This window comes from Camelus dromedarius, chromosome 24 (genome assembly GCF_036321535.1).
Source record: "Camelus dromedarius isolate mCamDro1 chromosome 24, mCamDro1.pat, whole genome shotgun sequence".
In the NCBI taxonomy this organism is placed as follows: Eukaryota; Metazoa; Chordata; class Mammalia; order Artiodactyla; family Camelidae; genus Camelus; species Camelus dromedarius.
Window position 1 is genome coordinate 28,070,308 of NC_087459.1, and position 17,064 is coordinate 28,087,371.

The 17,064-nt window shown below is 53.1% G+C and overlaps 1 protein-coding gene across 6 annotated transcripts in view; it reads right to left on the reverse strand.

Moving 5' to 3' along the window:
- CUX1 (cut like homeobox 1) overlaps positions 1–17,064 on the reverse strand; it is a 344,154-nt gene that overhangs the window by 73,162 nt on the left and 253,928 nt on the right. For 4 of the 6 annotated variants that reach the window (XM_064478637.1, XM_031432659.2, XM_031432651.2 and 1 more), the window contains exons 10-11: positions 10,242–10,346; positions 4,662–4,850 (exon numbers count right to left, since the gene is read on the reverse strand). In XM_064478637.1, the coding sequence (XP_064334707.1) occupies positions 4,662–4,850; positions 10,242–10,346 (294 nt within the window). The remainder of the gene's footprint in view (positions 1–4,661; positions 4,851–10,241; positions 10,347–17,064) is intronic. The other 2 variants (XM_064478638.1, XM_031432652.2) reach the window with 1 other exon arrangement.

Below are 17,064 nucleotides of genomic sequence, written 5' to 3' on the forward strand. Positions count from 1 at the left end.
GCAGTTACGTCAGTTTAGGGTCCACTGATGCTGGGCCTGGGGAGGAGCCCAGGGAGGCCCGGGGGGGCGCTCTGCCTGTGCTACAGGGATGCCGAGGACACGAGACGAAAAGAGGAGACCCACCCCCTTGCCAGATGGGGGGTGGGGAGAGTGACCATGACGTTGGAGGGCTGGTTGCCCGCTGAAGTGTGGCTCTGGACAGGAGAGAAGGCATCCCTGCAGGGCAACCCTCCGTTTCCAACTTCCACGAGCTGTGATCCAGGTGTGACAAGACACAGGGCAGACGGGAGCCAACTCCTTCTCGTGGAATGGTGCCATCACAGACTGGAATGGTCCTGGCTCAACATTTTGGTCACCTGGACGTTGCAGGGTCGGCTAAGTGTGCCATGAGCTAGGGACTGTCTGCAGGTGATGATCTAGATTTACTCACCTAGTGACCAGGGGCGTGTGTGTCTAATTCTTCATAGATTCCCACAGACAATGATCTCCCTAAAGCATTTCCAGTAACAGCCACTGGTTTACACTGATTTCATAGGGACCCACGTAGGACCTCCAGCTCCAGCCTCAATCCTGATAGGACCTCAAGGCCTCTAGCACAAAGCCCCTCGGTTTCTTCCCTTTGAGGCCTCTCTACTACTGCCTCTCTGGCTCAGGGCTACCCTCGCCGCTCCTCCTCCCCATGGAAGGCTCACTCCTTCCAGGCAGGACAAGGCTCTGGCAGGCTCGGCCCCCGGGCTCTCTGATACCGGGATGTTTGATGTTAGGACTTGCTTTCACTGTCCAGGGCGGCGGGGGCAGTGGAGGCCCCCCTCTACAGCCAAAGGCTGGACAGCGCCAGGCCCCGCCTCTCCTAACTTCAGCCACTTCCTCCCAGAGACAGTGATCGTCATCACACCCGCTTGCCAGTGAGCATCAAACAAGACGCGGATGTGAGAGCTTCATACAGAGCCAGTGATAAGATGCTCATTGAAATGCAGTCACGTGCAGGCCTCGGTGCAGAAGAAACACAGGGCTGAGTGAGGGAACTTATGTAACCAAAGAGGCAGCGTCCAGAATTAAAGGCACTGAGTGAGTACAGAGAAGTGGCTGTCAGTCTTTTCTCCTGTTCCCCACCCCGAGGGACAGTGTGCTCCACGGTGGCTCAGAAGGACCCACCAGAACCTGGAGAGGTGGAGTGAGGGCTGCGGAGGGTTGGGGAGGCTTGTGCGGTTTGGAAAAAGGCCCCCAGGTGATTCTAACACATCTGCCCACCCACCCAGTGAGAAGTACTGGTCTTTAAAGCATCTGTAGAAAAATATAACTTCTCCCTAGGGAAGACTGGCATTCTTTTCGCTAGCCTTTCTTAGAAACACCTGTTTTAAATCGGAGCTATTGGTAGCATTACCGTCTGTGCTCTGGTGAGTGTAACGCAGGTGACTGTCTCACGACACTGCCTCTGAACTGAAGTTTTCCAACAGAGGACCACAGAATCGTGTTATTGGAAACAGCAGCCTTGTAATGTGAGTCGGGTTATTTCATTAATTATGAATACAGAACTCTCCCTTACACGTGCCACTGTGCAGGAGTACTTGTCAGAATGGGCAGGAAGAAGCATCTCCCGCTTCTGACTCTGCTTCGACATCTATCTGAAGGCTAGAGGACACACCACCGTATGTGGATAGCGATGGTGAACTCGGCTTGGACAAGTGGAGCACGGAGGGAGAGACTGGCACACATCCAACTGGTAACCTATCCTCACAACTATAAATCAGTTATTTCGGGGAAGGGAAGAAATACTAGTCACAAAGGGCAGAAGTTTCAAGGTGCTTGGGAAAACAAAACAATCAGTTCCCAAGTACGTCCCATTTCAGAGTCTACCCCTAAGGTGTACTGGCAGAGAAACCCCCATAAACCCGAGACTCTCAATAAACTCAAGGCTGTCCATGATGCCTTCTGCCCTTGTGAGACCAGTCCCCACCCCAGAGTGACTGTCACGGAGCACATTAGCATTTATTTCAAAGGCCACCGTCAGCGTCCACGGTGAAACCACACCGCACTGAGACAAGGCTGGAGCCCAACTTGAGCCCTGCGCAGTGTGTCCCAGAGTCCCCCAGAGCTGAACAACACTGTCCAAGAAGGAGAAGACCAGGGGAGCGGGATGGCAGGAGGTGGGGAGGAGGAGGAACTGTGAAGTTCAGGGGCGGCTCCCGGCTGCCCTGAGCGGCCACCACTGCGGGGCCCGAGACCCCCAGTCTCGAAAGCATCAGGTTGCCAGTTTGACAGGTCTCATTCATGAAGTAGTTTCCGAATAATTGTTCCGCTGCTTAGTTTAGATTTGAGACTACAAATTACACACGTTAGGAAAAAAAAAAGCCTTGGGAAGTATCTCATTCAATTAACCTTATTCCTTGGGGTGAGCGAGGCAGACGCGCTCGTTTGGGGAAGGCTGACGCCTTTTGCGTGCGGGTCCGATATCAGGGAAAGCTTCACTGCTGGCGACAAGGGGTTAAGATAATTAAAATCAGAGAAGTTTTGTTACTAGAGGATATGTTTTGATTATTAGATCAGATGAAGATAAGGGAGTAATAATTTTGGAAGAAGTATCGCCGAATTGTTTCATTAACTGTACTGTATTAAAGAATTCCCCCAAGATACGGATAAAGAACATTAATTTGTGAAACTGCGTTTCATTTTTCGTGAAGGCAAACATTAAAACCTTAACTGATTCAGAAGAAATTGCTCTATAATAAAAAATGTAAGGTCTTCAGCCTCCCTCTCCTGCAGTCAAACTCCTCGTGTATTGGGTTGCACCTTTTAACTGTGGCAGAGGAGGGGAAGGCGAATGGTCTAATACGATCAATGCCGCGGCGAGCGTCAGAAGTGGCTAGAACATGACAAAATGAGATTTAATCTGAACTAAAAAGTGAGTACTGTACTCACTGGGCAGGCTGAAAAGAGAACAGAAAAACACTGGAGAGGTGAACGCCAGGTCTCAGCTTCTCCCCAGAGCTGGCAGCACCGTCTCCTCAGAGGGGCCCGGGCACCTGGCGATTTCTCAGGCTGCAGGTAAAATCCACCCCAGAGAGGCAAGGAAGAATCTAGTGAGGCTGAGCCCGGGGTGCACCGGCACCAGCGACGTCAGGCCAGCGAGCTGCCAGGACAGAACTGCTGGCGACTTAGTTCTCCCCAAGAACCAAGAAACACGGTCATGTGTTGAGGGGGAAAAAAAACCTCAGAAAAAAAAAAAAAATCAAAATGGGCCTAGCCACATTCTAGAACTACTTTGTATAAGGAGAAGTTTTCCTGACATTTTTACAACTAGCTCTGATCCACTTTCTTCAGTGCAGTGACTATAATTGGCAGTTGGTCACTTATTCATTCACACCTGCCGCAAATGGAGGCTGAGCGGGGGCGGGGGGGTGGGCAGACGGAGGCGGTGCCCACACCCTCGCTGGTCCTGTCTCTTCTTCATCAAATAAGATGCCACCGAGGAGTCCCTTCTGGCTTTGACACGTGAAACTAGAGTGCCAAAACTATCTTCAAATCATGCTAACTTCAACAGATTGGAAATACCTTAAATAAAGCATAATTAAAAAATGATAATGTAAAAGGTTCTGGGTTGTGCATCTGGGATATGAATTTATGGGAAGCCTGAGGAGGATCTAGCTTTTGGCAAGGCGGCTGATGACTCAGTCTGGGAGATAAGAGACTGATCATGGGGGCTCCCTGTGCTGAAGCAACACCATGCTTTGGGCCCTGGCCTGCAGCACAGGCCTGAGGGTCAACACTCATCCCTGCAGCTTGGGAGCAGGGCCCACGGGGCTCGGAGCTGACGTGCCCTCAGCAGACCCTTGGCTTTCATCTTCTTGGGGACACAGGACGGGCTGGAGTCTCTCAGCATGCTGGGTCCCCCTGCCAGCAGGCTCCTCCAAGAGCCTGGGAAGGCCAGCAGTCTGGACGGCCTGCACCCTGACAGCCACCCTGCCCCCTAGCAAGCACACAGGACTTCCGGACCCAGCACCGACGGTCTCTGAGTTCTTGGGGGTTTGGTGATGCTGTGGGTGGGTAAGCACTGAGGACGGGGGGTTTCCATGTGCTGCCTGTGAGGGACAGACAACCAGGACGGATGGGCCACCCTGGCCAGAGCTGACAGGAGGGGTCAAAGCCTGTCCGTCTCGCTGCTTTGGGCTCCAGGACTCTGCTTCCAGCTGCTACACAAGAGGTCAAGGCTGCCATGTTTGCTGTCAATCCCAGATAAAGTGTCCTCCAACAAGAGCCCTCATGGAGCTTCTGAGTGATGACGTGTCCAGGGGAACCTCATGCCTCCTTATCTGGTTCTCACTGGAGGGAAGGACTTTGGTTGACAGCTGGAGCTTGACTGAGATAAAACCCCAGCAGTCACTTTTCCTTTTAAAGGAGGAGAATTTTAACCATCACCTTTGCAGACAGCAGATATATACTTGTGCGAGGGCTACAGTGGGGCGCATGAGGTGGCTTCTGAGGCGAGGCCTCCTGCCTCCATCACTGCATCCAGTGCGTGCCCCAGATGTGGGGTCCGAAGTGGCCCACTGAGGAGCTCAGGGTGTCAGTGCAGGGCGGAGCACGGGGTTAGGCCGAGGCTGTGCGAGTGCACTGCGGCCCTCCCCTGGCCCCCCGGCCCCCCACCCCTCCGGTGCCCTTACTTTGAGGGTGCTGTTCTTGGCACTCAGCTGCTGCTCGAGCTGGGAGATCTGGCTGGCGGAGTTCTCACGCAGCTTGGTGAGGCTGGCCTGGAGTCTCTGCACGTCCTCCACCAGCTGGGCGATCTCCCGCTCCTTGGCGGCCAACTCAACTTCCAGGCTGGAGCGGGTCAGCACCTCTATGGCCTGCTCCTGCGGAGGAGAGAGGAAATGACAAAACTGCACAGCTTCGGACGGGTGCTTGGGGCTAGCAGTGCTGGCAACCGAGGCAAAAACCAGGCACCTGGGAGGATGTGGACGGTGATGTGGATGAAACAACACCCCCTCCTGCCTCTGTTTGGACTGGACCGGCCGATCGCCCTCCCCGCACCATCTGCCTATCTGCACGGGGAGCTGCTGCCTGGATTCCTCCGTTCCACGAGCATTTACTGAGCACCCACCACATACCAGGCACACTGGAGGGGAAAAAAGGACCGAACTCCCTGTCCTTATAGGGCTTCCCGTCCAGTGGTACGGGGCAGGGAGGGTGAGATGCCTCAAATACGTTTATTAGAGGCACAAAGCGGGCCGGATGGTGATTAGCACCACGGAAAGACCGAAGCAGGGAAGCGGCAGTTGGAGTTTTTAATAAGATGGTCAGGAAAAACCTCATTGGGAGGGTGACATTTGAGCAAAAACCTGAAGGAGGTGACGGAAAGGGCCCTGCTGATGGCTGGGGATGCCGGAGGGGAAGGCTCCGAGGACGGCTCCTGGACTGGTCAGAAGCATTCAGGTTTTCTACCACAGTGTCCTTTTGATTCATTACTGTGTGATCTAGAAGCTGAGATATTGTCTGACAAGTTGATTCTGAGTCAGCATTTAAAAAAAAAAAGAGTTTGAAAATGTTGAAGATGCATATTTGGGGTTCCTTTGCGTAGGAACACTTCTAATAATTGATGTTTTAAAAAACTGACTCCCTATACCCCAAGATTTGCTCATTCTGGAAAATATGCAAAACAGGGACAAGGCATTTTTTTTTAAAGTCAAATCCGTAATTCCACTTCCCAAGGATGAAAGCAGTACTTTTTTCAAGTTTTAAAAGTAGTCATTAAAAAAATAAAAATAAAAGTAATCACAGCTCCTGAATAGTTACGGAAGATTTTCTGCTGAGTGCATGCACTTCTGAGCAAGGCTGATGAAGGGGTCGGGGAGGCCAGCACTGCACAGGTCCCTGTGACAGCAGAGAGCCGGGGTGTGGAACGCCACCATCCTCGATGTCACCCTCACCCCCACCCCTGGGAAGTGCACCGCTGCAGGTCCCGATCTGGCCTAAACTGGGGTGGGAACCAGTGGCAGCTGCAGCCCCAGGGGGCAGGCCTTTACCATCAAAGAATGTGGAGTTTTGTGGGCAAAGAAGAGACTCCTTTCTGTGTGTTTGGTTTGTGTAACGCTGTAAAGTGAGTTCTTTACTTGCCCTGACTTCTGGTGGATTGGCCCATGGCCCCGGGGCCCCAGTGAGCATCTTCCCGCCAGCTTCTTTAAGAGGAACATGCTGTCCAAACCAGTTTGGTGCAGACTGTGCTCCACGGACTGGTGCCGATTCACACACTGTTGCTGGTACACAGTGAGATGAGCACCGGAATGCAGAGTAAGTGTTTAGAAACTTTTATGGCAATCCGACTTTGCTGTGACATTTTTATTACCTTTTGTAAAACTATCAGTCTGCAACAGATTGGAAATTAAAAAAAAAAAAAGCAACAAAATAAAACTGCCCTTCAGCACAGAGAATTTAGGAAGCACCACCCTAGACAACGCGGGTTGGAACTAAGGTCAGGGGCCAAGGGACCTCCGCCGGATCCTCGCAGCAGTGAAACAGGCGAGCACGCAGAGACCATCGCAGAGGGCTATCTGCTCAACTCCTAGGGCCCAGCCCGGCCTGGCCGCAAGCTGACCACGTGACCTTTGGCATATCAGCTAGCTCAGGAACCCGGACCACCGATTCCTCATTCATAAAACAGCAACATCATTTGTGTTGTGCATAAACTAAACGAGATGAGATGAGATATACCCCAAAGCGGCAAGACCGTGGAAATAGGATAGAAGAGATCATCCTACTCTAAGCCCAAGTGAGCCCACTCCCATCTCAAACCCGAGGCATCCTGTTGTCCCACAGTGAAGACACAGCGAGAAATGAAGGAAGAAACGGACAAGGGCCTGGGGGCTCATGCGGGACTGTGGGCGGAGGGAGAGCCTTGCACCTGCGGGAAAGGCCGGGGCCGGAAGTCCCCGGGCACAAGCTAGAAAGGAGACCGTATGACAGGGCACACTAGGTGCTGTCTTGGTGGAGAGGGGGTTTAAAACTGCAGGGAGGTCACTGTCTGGCAGTTTGGATACCACTGTGATCATGGCCGAGAAGGGAAGCAAACATGGATTCAGACGGCCAGGACCCCTGGCTCCCTTGTGTCCGTCCAGGCCTCAGCTCAGCGACACCCAGATCACTTGGGGGTTTTAGCAAACATATGGGTTCTGGGCCATACCCTGGTATCAGTGGTTCAGGGGCTAGGGGAGGGACCAGGGATTCCCTAGTGATTCTGGGTTCAAGGTCAGGATCCTGGCTCAGACAAGTCTCTGAAGGAAGGAACAGAAACTGACTTCCCTCAGTCTGGCAACGGACCCCTATGGGCACCAGAAAGGGGCTGAGTCTTGGGGGTGGCAGTGTGTCTCCAAAGGGAAGAACGAATGTAGAAACAGAAGTCACAGAGGTAGCAGCCCATTAAACTCGGTCACCTTGAACCGGACCGCCCACCTCCCCTCTCCCCCAGCCTGCTTATGTGAAATATCCCAGATTGGACAACTGACTATGGGTTCTTCTACTGAGATGAGACCTCCGAGGCTGAAAGAAGCTAGATACCGATCTCTTTTCTCCTGCAGCCATTTTCACATTAAACACAAATGAGATGCAAGAGTGCTACTCAATATGCGGGAAACCCTATGTGAGGAGACGGTGGGCCCGGGACCCCAGCCATGAGACAAACACTCGGAGTCTAGGCTGGTTTGCCTTTTATTTACCCCCACTGGGGAGGGTCGAGGGAATGGGAACTCAGTGTTACTTCTCTTTCTTATCACCACACGATTCCTGCCAATACCAAGTGGCCAACATAGGCCGACTCCATTCACTATGTTCACCCGAAAGGCAGGTATTTAGGGTCAAGGTGGCCTGGTGTGGTCCACCAGAGCCCTGAGCTAATATCTGTCTGAAAATACTTGACAAAGAGCCTGCATGTCTCCTGTCTCACTGAGTGCACGCAAAGGTGGGGTGGCTTGATCCTTTTCTAGCTGTGTGACCTTGGGCAGATTACTTGACTCCTCTGAGGCTGTTTCCTTACCTGGGAAATGAAGGTAGTGAAAGCTCCCTCTAACGACTGTGGCATCACGAGGCAGCACTGAGAAGCACACAGAGCCTCACACAGCCCCTAGCTCGGAGCGGGGGCCAGCTGGGTGGAAGCTCGCCTTTCAGAATCGGCGATTCCAAAGACCCCAGTGGCCCAGTTTTGGCTTTTGCTGGATCGAGAGACTACTGTTTTTCTGCCAAGTTCTGCCAGCCAAACCCAACAGACGTCTTCCCGCTGGCCTGGTTTCCTATGTTTGCTCCCCAACGGGCTGGGGCTGGAGCTGCCCGGTGCTGTGGGAAAGCGAATCCGAGGGGAGCCCTGGCAGGGCGGCGCGCGGGAGGCTGAGGCCGTGCCGTGTAAACACTGCACTTAGCCGATGATGAAGTGTGTAAGCACCCCTCGGGTCCACAACTTACTCTGCCTGCAAAAACATTCATTTCCTTCTGAAATGTTTTGGTTGCTATAGTCCAGGATGGTGCCAGAAATCCTCTCAATCAAAACATTTAGCTCAGGAGCCCCGGGTAGACACAGGATGCGCGGCTTTCTCAAGAGGACCAAGAAAGAGCAACCACAGAGGCCGGGAGAAGCTGGCAGTACCGACTCGGTCCTCGAGGGCTTCCTCCCGCCTCGGCTATGGCGCTGGGTCCAGTCCAGGTAAACTTGGACGAGGGGACAGTGACAGAGCCAAGGGGACACTTCAGGCCAAATTAGTCCCAGAGTCCATAAAGTACAAAGGTTGTGATGGTTCTTTAAATGGAAAACTTTTCTCTGTATCCTGAAACGCGTAACTCACGTTTTAGGTAATGTGAGCTTGGAGAGAAGTCTGAAGAGGGGTCCTCACGCTAAAGCTTTGCTTTGGATCCATTCCTGGGGAATAATTTAAAAGCTCCGGTCTGGGGTGGCAGAGGCCCCCGCCGAGTCCTGGCTTGGCCAGGGGGGCTGAGCGTTCCGGAGCAAGGGGTTTACGTCCAGGAGCTTCCTTTTCCTCATCTATATAAAGAAACAACAAAGCCCCGCTTCATGGGTTGGGTGGAACAGTGGCTGTCAAACTGACATGTGACCTCATTACAGTGGCACGTCTCCCACCAGACTGTCCTGTCACACAGCAAGGGCTCTCTAACCCTTTGTTAAATGAAAGGACACCTGCAAGTGCAGTCCACCCATCACAGGCTGTCAGAGCCGAAGGGACCTCGGAATCACTTACTCCTCACTCTATACACCCAGAACCAGAGGCCTTGTAAGTGTAACCACCTGCGTGGGTCGCTGTAGGTTAACTAGTGACGGACGATAGAGTTGGATTCGAAACGGGGGCTCCTGGATCAGAGGTGATGATGCCAACCACAGTAAGAGTAACCGCTAAGGTTTACTGAGAATATATTATGTGGCAGGACTTGCTCTCAGGGTTTCACTCAGAATAATTTCCAGAATCCTTGTAAAGACCCATTTTATGGATGACGCAACTGAGACTCAGGGAGGTTAAGCCGCTTGCCCCAAGTCACACAGCTGATCATCTGCAGAGATGGGGTCGGAACCCAGGGGTTTGGCTCCAGTGTCCATGGTCTTAACTGCTATGCTGCTTCGTATCACGGCATAGCACTGAAGGACTGAATTTGGAATCCCACAGTTCAAAGCTGCCTTGATCGAGCTGTGGAAGTTCCAGCTAAAAGCAATTTTTATTAATCTTAGGAAAATTAAGAGGCAAAGGGGCAGAGACGTGTGCCGCCCTCCTCTTGGATGCCAGCACGTCAGGTGAGACCCCAGAGATTACGCAGACTCAGAGCGGGTCGTTAGGTTATTACCCCCCACCCCCCGCCAATAACTGTTTTGCAGTCTGGGAGGATACAACCAGGAGAGGACCAAAACTCCAATTTTCCTGTGCAATTTTGCCAGCCTCCGGCTTTGGATCGCCACCCATCCCCCAGCGGTCCTCCCACCAGTCTCACCAGCCCTTCAGGTGATGGGCTATCCCACCTCCGCCTCTCCACCAGGCGGGCATCACGCTGACCACTGGGCACCAATGCACAACCAGCAAAGCTCTCCCTCTGACTCTTAGTTCCATCTCCAAACCGCTACAAGCACTCCCCACCGAGACAGCAGTACCGTTTCAAACATTATCCCCCAAAGGGATGCTCTAAAGCCAAAGAAGAAAACGGCTGTAACACAGAGGTACAAACGCAAGGTGACGGAGTCCCCGCCGGGCCGGGCTACCCACCACGTCCGGCGCCTTCTGGATCTGCGAGGCCAGCTGGAGAGAGTGGTTGGCCGACGAGAGCTGCTCCCTCAAGGTCTCCGCCTCTCTCTGAGCCACCTCTGCCCTCTGAAGGAAATGAAAAGGGTGGAAAGAGAAAGCACATCCAGTTTAACAACTGACAATTATTACAAGAACATTCATCAATTCATGCCTGACTGACTATAATTGATTTTCCTAAACACTCAACCTAATAAATGCTAGAAAAAAACACAGAATGTGATGGATTTTTATTTTAAACAGTACAAGGAAGAAATAATTGAGCGATTATGACAGTAATTTAACGCTAGGAGCAAGGAATCCCCTGCTGATACTAGCGCTCCGGCCCACTGAATTTCCCAGACTGAACAAATACGAGTGGAAATGGAGTCTTTTGATTCAATTTCTTTCTATTCTCATAGACCAAGAAGATTTTATTGCAGGATTACTCCTGGGAGTAATTCTCACGGGTAAACAGTGGATTAAAGACACTCTGGCCATTCTCCTCCTAAAAACACGCACAATGTTGTGGTTGTTTTCCCCCAGCAAAGTATTTCCATAAACGTACAGGGTGTAAATGCCACTTCTTTTGTGAGGACCAGGCTTATTTCAACACATTTAACCCTTCGCCCGACAAAGTTTTCTAATGCTGAGGTGGGCATTTCCAGCCAGCCAGGCCAATGTGGGGCCCCTAGGGGGTGGGGACCAACAGAGCCGCCCGTGGGAAGGAGGCTGCATGAGAAAGGAGTGGGTGCTGCTGTCACTTGCTGTAATTCTCGGACAAGGAAACCAGCGCCACTGGATGGCAAACCAGGATTTCCCACTGGACGTCGAGAATTGTCACTCCGGTGTTTGCTGCCTGAGAGGGACCGTGGTGCACTGGGCAGGAGCTGGGCACCTGGGACCAGGGGGACCAGGGCAAGTTACCCAACTAAGCTCACTAAGCTTCCACTTTCCCATCTGTAAGATGGGAACACCGTCTCCCTTTCAGGGACCTTGTGAGGATTAACACCAAGAAGGGCCCTTGTTCAGGAGTGTCTTATTCGTATGCTGGTCCTGACTTTACAAATTATGATTGAGACGAAACTCAAAAGATGGGTAGGAAGCAGTAGTAAATTGATGCTGGGCAGGCGGACTGAGGAGTGATTGCTGCTCCTTTCCACCAGACTTAGGTTCTGCTCCTAGCAAAGATGAACGAGAAAGGCCTGGCTGAGTAAGTCTTAAGTGATTCTGTGATGGTAGTGAGGATCTATCTGCTCTGCATACAGACAAATTAGGATATTTCTAACAGCAGCTACCCCGGCCCAGGAGGGTGCTGGTGGCCACCTGCCCTGCTTCTCCAGGAGCTCTGGGAATTGCACTCCATCTAATTCACACAGTGCCCGACTAGGCCTGTCTGTGCCCAAGCAGCCGCCTCCCACCCTCTCGGCTGCAAATAGTTGAGAGGCCTGTCCTTCAGGAAAGGTGGTGATGTCCCCTGCATGGCGGAGACGACAGGGGTGATTTCTGGCTCATGCTAACTGCAGGAGAGTCTCCCCTTCAGTGAGAAAGATTTCCCCCAGTTTATTCCCAGATGAGCCACTGCACGTTTTTCTGATAATCAAGTCATGTCACTGAAAAGTTTACCGTTCCCTTTCTAGCCAGCGACACTTTGGGACATAAAATCTCCATGGCTCTGCCAGGAATAAGGTGGCATCTTTCTAATCTCTCCGACTAGGAAAAATATGTCTTAGCCTGGTGGAGAAGAGGTCTGGTAGCAGCTGATGGGGCAGCACCCCTCCCCCGCCCCATCCTGCCTGCTGACTCTGGCGGTGAAGTGTTCCAGAAGCCCCTGGACTGGGGCAGGCTGGGCAGGGGGGTCACGGCCAGGACCTCGGAGCTCTTGGGAGCTGAACGCTGTCTCCTCAAAGGCCTATGGCTCGCAGAACAAGGGCCTGAGCTGTTGATGATTCCATCCTCGGTCTGCATAATTCCTCTGGAGCTTCTGTACTTTCTTGTTTCCAGGTTCACGGACAGTCATTCTGTGGCCTACCCGTGCTGGTCACAGCCTTCGATCACATTTGGCTTGACTGGGCTACTTCATTGCAACTTCTAGATTGCCCAGGATTTTTATTGTTTATTTAGGCTTTTGAAGCTGAGTACAGCAAAACCAAAACAAAATGAGTTGAAGTGGTTTGTGCTGCTAAACATGCACAAGCAGAACAACTGAAAACAAAAACAGGCCTGAGAGCCGGTGAAGGAGGGAGCGGGGACCGGATGCCATAGCTGCTGGGGTGACTTCGTCTCTGTGGTTGTAAACGGAGCCCCACTGTCGGCAGCTGAAGTGGAAAAAGCAGTGCGGTGCTGGGTTGACTCCACGGTATCACTTGTTTCTGGGTCTCCCATCTTCCTAAGGACCCCAGTCCAACCGGAAGAAGTTGTGTTTCTAGAACTAGAATCAACGATGGGAAGGGGAAGCTCCGGCGCTGGTGTCTGATCTGGACCCCCAGACACGGAGCCGTGGCTGCCTTGAGACACCTCGTTTCTCGTTTCTATCGATGCCTGCACTCCCTCCCCCATCCCTGCAGAGGCAGAGTCTGGGGATCCAGGCCAGGGTTCCGGCGGGCGGCCGGCGGCATCCCGGGTGTGGCTCAGTGGCCATCCGGTGGCGAGAACGGAGCCTGGCCCAGCCTGAGCTGCTCTCTGAGGGTTCTCTTGCTGGCTGTGGCTTACTTTCTGCCTTTTTCTGAGAAGGGAGGGTAGATGCTGGAAACATCAAGGAGAGGAGAGGGGAGAGCACGTGGATGAATGAGGGTACTGCTTTGCATCTTGGTGGTAACTCTGACCACAGAGATAGAAAGGGCCGCCCTGCAGGACGACTGAGGACCAATGAGATGACATAAGCAGGGTGCCTAGCACTGCCTGCCATGTGGTGACAGGTGCCCAGGGAATAATAATGATAATAATGATAATAATAATAATGATAATGATAATAATAATAATAATAATAATAATAATAATAATAATAATAATACTGCCTCAAGTGGCCATTAGTCTTTTTTTTTACCTTCAAACAAGGAAAATTTTCAAATTTAAAATCTTAAAATTTTTAGGGAAAAATTACTAGACTGTAGCCTGTCTTCAGGTTAAACTCCAGCTCCCAGGAAGACAGGAAGCCGTGGGAGACACCGTGTCTCAAGAATTCTTCTGTTAGTCAAGCCAGCACAGGGCACACAACACTGGCCGGCCCAATGGCCCAGCTGAGCCTCGCATCTTGGGCAGGGCAGCCCGAGCAGTGGGCCCACGTTTGTTGCCTTGTTCAAGAGGAAGGCCCAGGAGAGGCAGGGGAGGAATGGAGGAGCACACAACAGAATGTGAATTCAGGATGCAGACAGCTAATTCCACACCTTAAAGTCTGACAGATCCCATTCGTGAAACGTGGGACCGCAGTGCCAGGTGGGGCACAGAGGAGGCAAAGGCAGAGCCTCAGGTGGCTACAGCCAGCAGGGGGCACTGGTGAGGCCGGTCACAGCCCAGCCTGGAACGTGGGCCCCAAACGCTATAGGGCAGATTGTCCCCGGTTTACTCATTTAAGATAAGGCTTTGAGGCTCTTGGTTTTGCATGGTGATGAGGGGAGGGAGTCTCTGATCCAGCCTTCTGCCCAACCTGGCCCTAGGCTTTGTCTCTTATCCCCTGTGTATGTGTGGCCATGAGGACCCAGGCTCAGGGACAGAGATGAGCCTGTTCCTCCAGTGACGTAGCAGCCATGTGAGCTGGCAAAGGGCTGTGCCCCCAGGGGTCCCCATGGCCTCCAAGTGGGACGTGGCTAGGCTGTCCCTCCCATGTTACCTACGGCTGCTGGAGCAAAGTACCACAAATTTAGTGGATTAAAACAACACAAATTTATCATGGCCCAGTTCTGAGGTCGGAAGTCCGCTATGGGACCCCCTGGGGTAAGATCAAGGTGGTGGCAGGGCTGGTCCCTCTTTGGGGCTCTGGGGGAGACTCTCTTCTCTTGCTGTTTCCAGCTTCCAGGGGGCTCTCCGCATCCTTTGGCTTGTGGCCCCTTCTTGCACCATCAGAGCCTGCAGTGGCCTGTCAAATCCTTCTCCCATCACATCACTCTGACACCCTTTTCTGCCTCCCTCTCTGCAACTAAAGACCCTGGTGATTCCAGAGAGATGACCTGCATAATCCCAGGGAATCTCCCATCTCAGCAGACTGACAGCCTTAATTCCACTTGCAGGTAAGTGGACACATTCCCAGGTTGTAGAGACTGGGATGTGGATATCTTTGGAGGCCTTTCTTCTGGCCACCATCATCCTCCTCCAGGACAAGTAACACCACATTTGGACCATTTCCAGGAGAAAGCAAGCTCTCCTCGGGGACGACCCCTCGATCTGCTCCCTGCAGGGTCCAGGGTTCTGGAGGGAGAGATAAGGGGAGCAAGACTGCAAAGACCAACCAACGACCTCCCAAAGGAACAGACCCATCGCTTTGGAAAGTGCACAGCTAACTTCGGTCCTCCTTCCCAAGCAACCCACACACACAACTCCAGAGGACAGACAGGACCCAGAGGTGGCCCTGCTCAGTGACGCTGCAGGAGGGATGTCAGAAGTGCCTACCAAAAACCTGATCCCCACGCGTCCCAAGGTGGCCCCGTGCTGGTGCCTGACACCCTGTGTAGACTCACTGCCTGTGCTTCTGGGGGACTTGATGGGTATTGATTTGGATTTCTTTTCTCAGGTCGGCCAGACTGAAAGCTGGAGCTACACCAACACCACCCTCATAGACGCCAAGTGTCACAGCCTGCTGACTGCTGAGTCACGAATTCAGAAAAGCCAGAAGAGCAAATTCCCTATGTCCTCCTGCCACAGAGGCCTTCCATGGGTGGCTCAGCGGCCCCCTCCAGGGGGGAACATGGTGGGAACCAAGGTTCCTAGGAGACCCAAGGAGTAACGAATGTGGCTCGTCCAGTGCAAAGGGTCCTCAAGGCTCGGCCAGGTGAAACCAGCCCTTCCTCAGCACCTCCAAGGTGTCAGCATGGATGAGCTGACCCCAGGTGGGCCTGCTCGAAGCAGATGCTCAAAACACTTGCTGCACACATGGGACTTTGGTGGGTGGGTAATGTCACAGGGGCATGAACTGTCACCTCTGTCTATAGAAGGGAACGGGCGTGTGGAGACTGGGGGCTTCCACAGGGCCATCTGGGTGGGAAATGGGAGATCTGGGCAACCCCAGTCATCCGGCCCCATCGGAACACAGAAACCTTGGTCAGTGTTCTTCTTCCTTCTAGTTCTTTCTGCTCTTTGCATTTTTCTCTACACTTGGCTCCTTTCCCTCGGTCAGCTATTCCAATGAGCTTCAGCCTGAAGGGTCTTCCGCTGAGGCAGCCTCCTTGGCAAGACTCAGGCAGATTAGCAAGAGAGGGACCGCTAGGGAAAGGGCTGCCCCCCGCCTCCACTGCAGCTCTGGGTCCCCGTGACGGGGTTCCCTGCAGTTGGAGAGTGTGCAAAGTTATGGCTTCTTCCGAAGCCTCAAAAGCTCTGAGCCTTCACTGTCACCAATTAAGACAGTATTGACAAGAGCGCCTTGAAGTGAACAAACAGGTGTAAATGAGACCTGGCCCTAACTGTCAGCCGTTGACTCTCTTCTGCGATTCCGCAATAGAAACAAGTACTTTAACAGTAAGATAGAGCTTCAGGTCTCAGCAGAACGTTCCAACCATAAACCCAGTGCAAAAATGTTGTATGCCAGTGAGCTAGTAAGTTGCTCCTCCTGGGGCTCTCGTCTCCCCTGATGGGAAAGGCGGCTGAACCAGATGTCTGGCTGCGCCCACCCCGACATGCGGCTCCTGGTACCCCTCCTGCTGCCCGGCCGCCTCCGCCTCATCTCCGCTGGGACCGCCTCACTTCGGGCCCGCGGCGCCCCTGCCCTGATGCATCACAACAGCTGCTTACTGCTCCCCTGGCTTTCCACTCCCATCCATTCTCCGATGTTTTGCCAGATCCTTCTAGAACTCATCTGATGTCTCCCTCCTGCCTGTGATTCTCCACTGTTCTCAGGATGACCCCCCCCCCCCCACCGCCTCCCGGCCCCAAACCTGGCTGGATCCACTCCTCTGGGCCTACCTTCCCGCTTTAGCTTGACGGAATGGCCTGGAACACCCTGGGCTCACAGCACCCTTCCGTAAAGGCCCTTCCTCGCCTGCCTGGAAGCTGTCCTCCTCCCTGCACCCCCGGGGAGATTTTCTCCTCGTTGAGTCATCCTGGGTGACCCGCTGAGTCATCTGGTCCAGCCCCTCTTTGTGTTTGCTCGGCAGCGTCTGATCTTCCATCTCATCCTCTCAGCCAGGGCTGGCCGGCATCTACCCGCACAGCTTTGGCACGGGGAGCTCACTCCCTCTGAGGCACCTTCAGGCATCTCTGGAGAGTCACTATTGAGAGCAAGCTTCTGTGTTGGGAGTGAGTTCCCTCCCACCAGCCTTTGCACTCAGTCATGAAAAAGCTCGGCCCCTTCCCTGCCCAGCCCTGGAGAATTACAACGTCCACCCTAGGCCTTCCCCTTTCTAATCTCTTAACATTCCAAGTTCCCGATAGGCCAAGTCCCTCTGTCTTCTTTCCCTGCTCACCAAAGATCAGGAAATGTCCCCAGACCTCCTGGTTTCTTCTTTGTGAGGGTCCCTTCCCTATCCTGGCCGTGGAGTGGACCCTGCATGCACTCCAGGTGCCTGCTTGCTTTCTAGTGTGTCTGGTTTCCAGGATAAATGATCATTCCCCGGGCATGGAGTAATGGCTGCGGACTGGTGCGGAAACACCACCTCCTTCA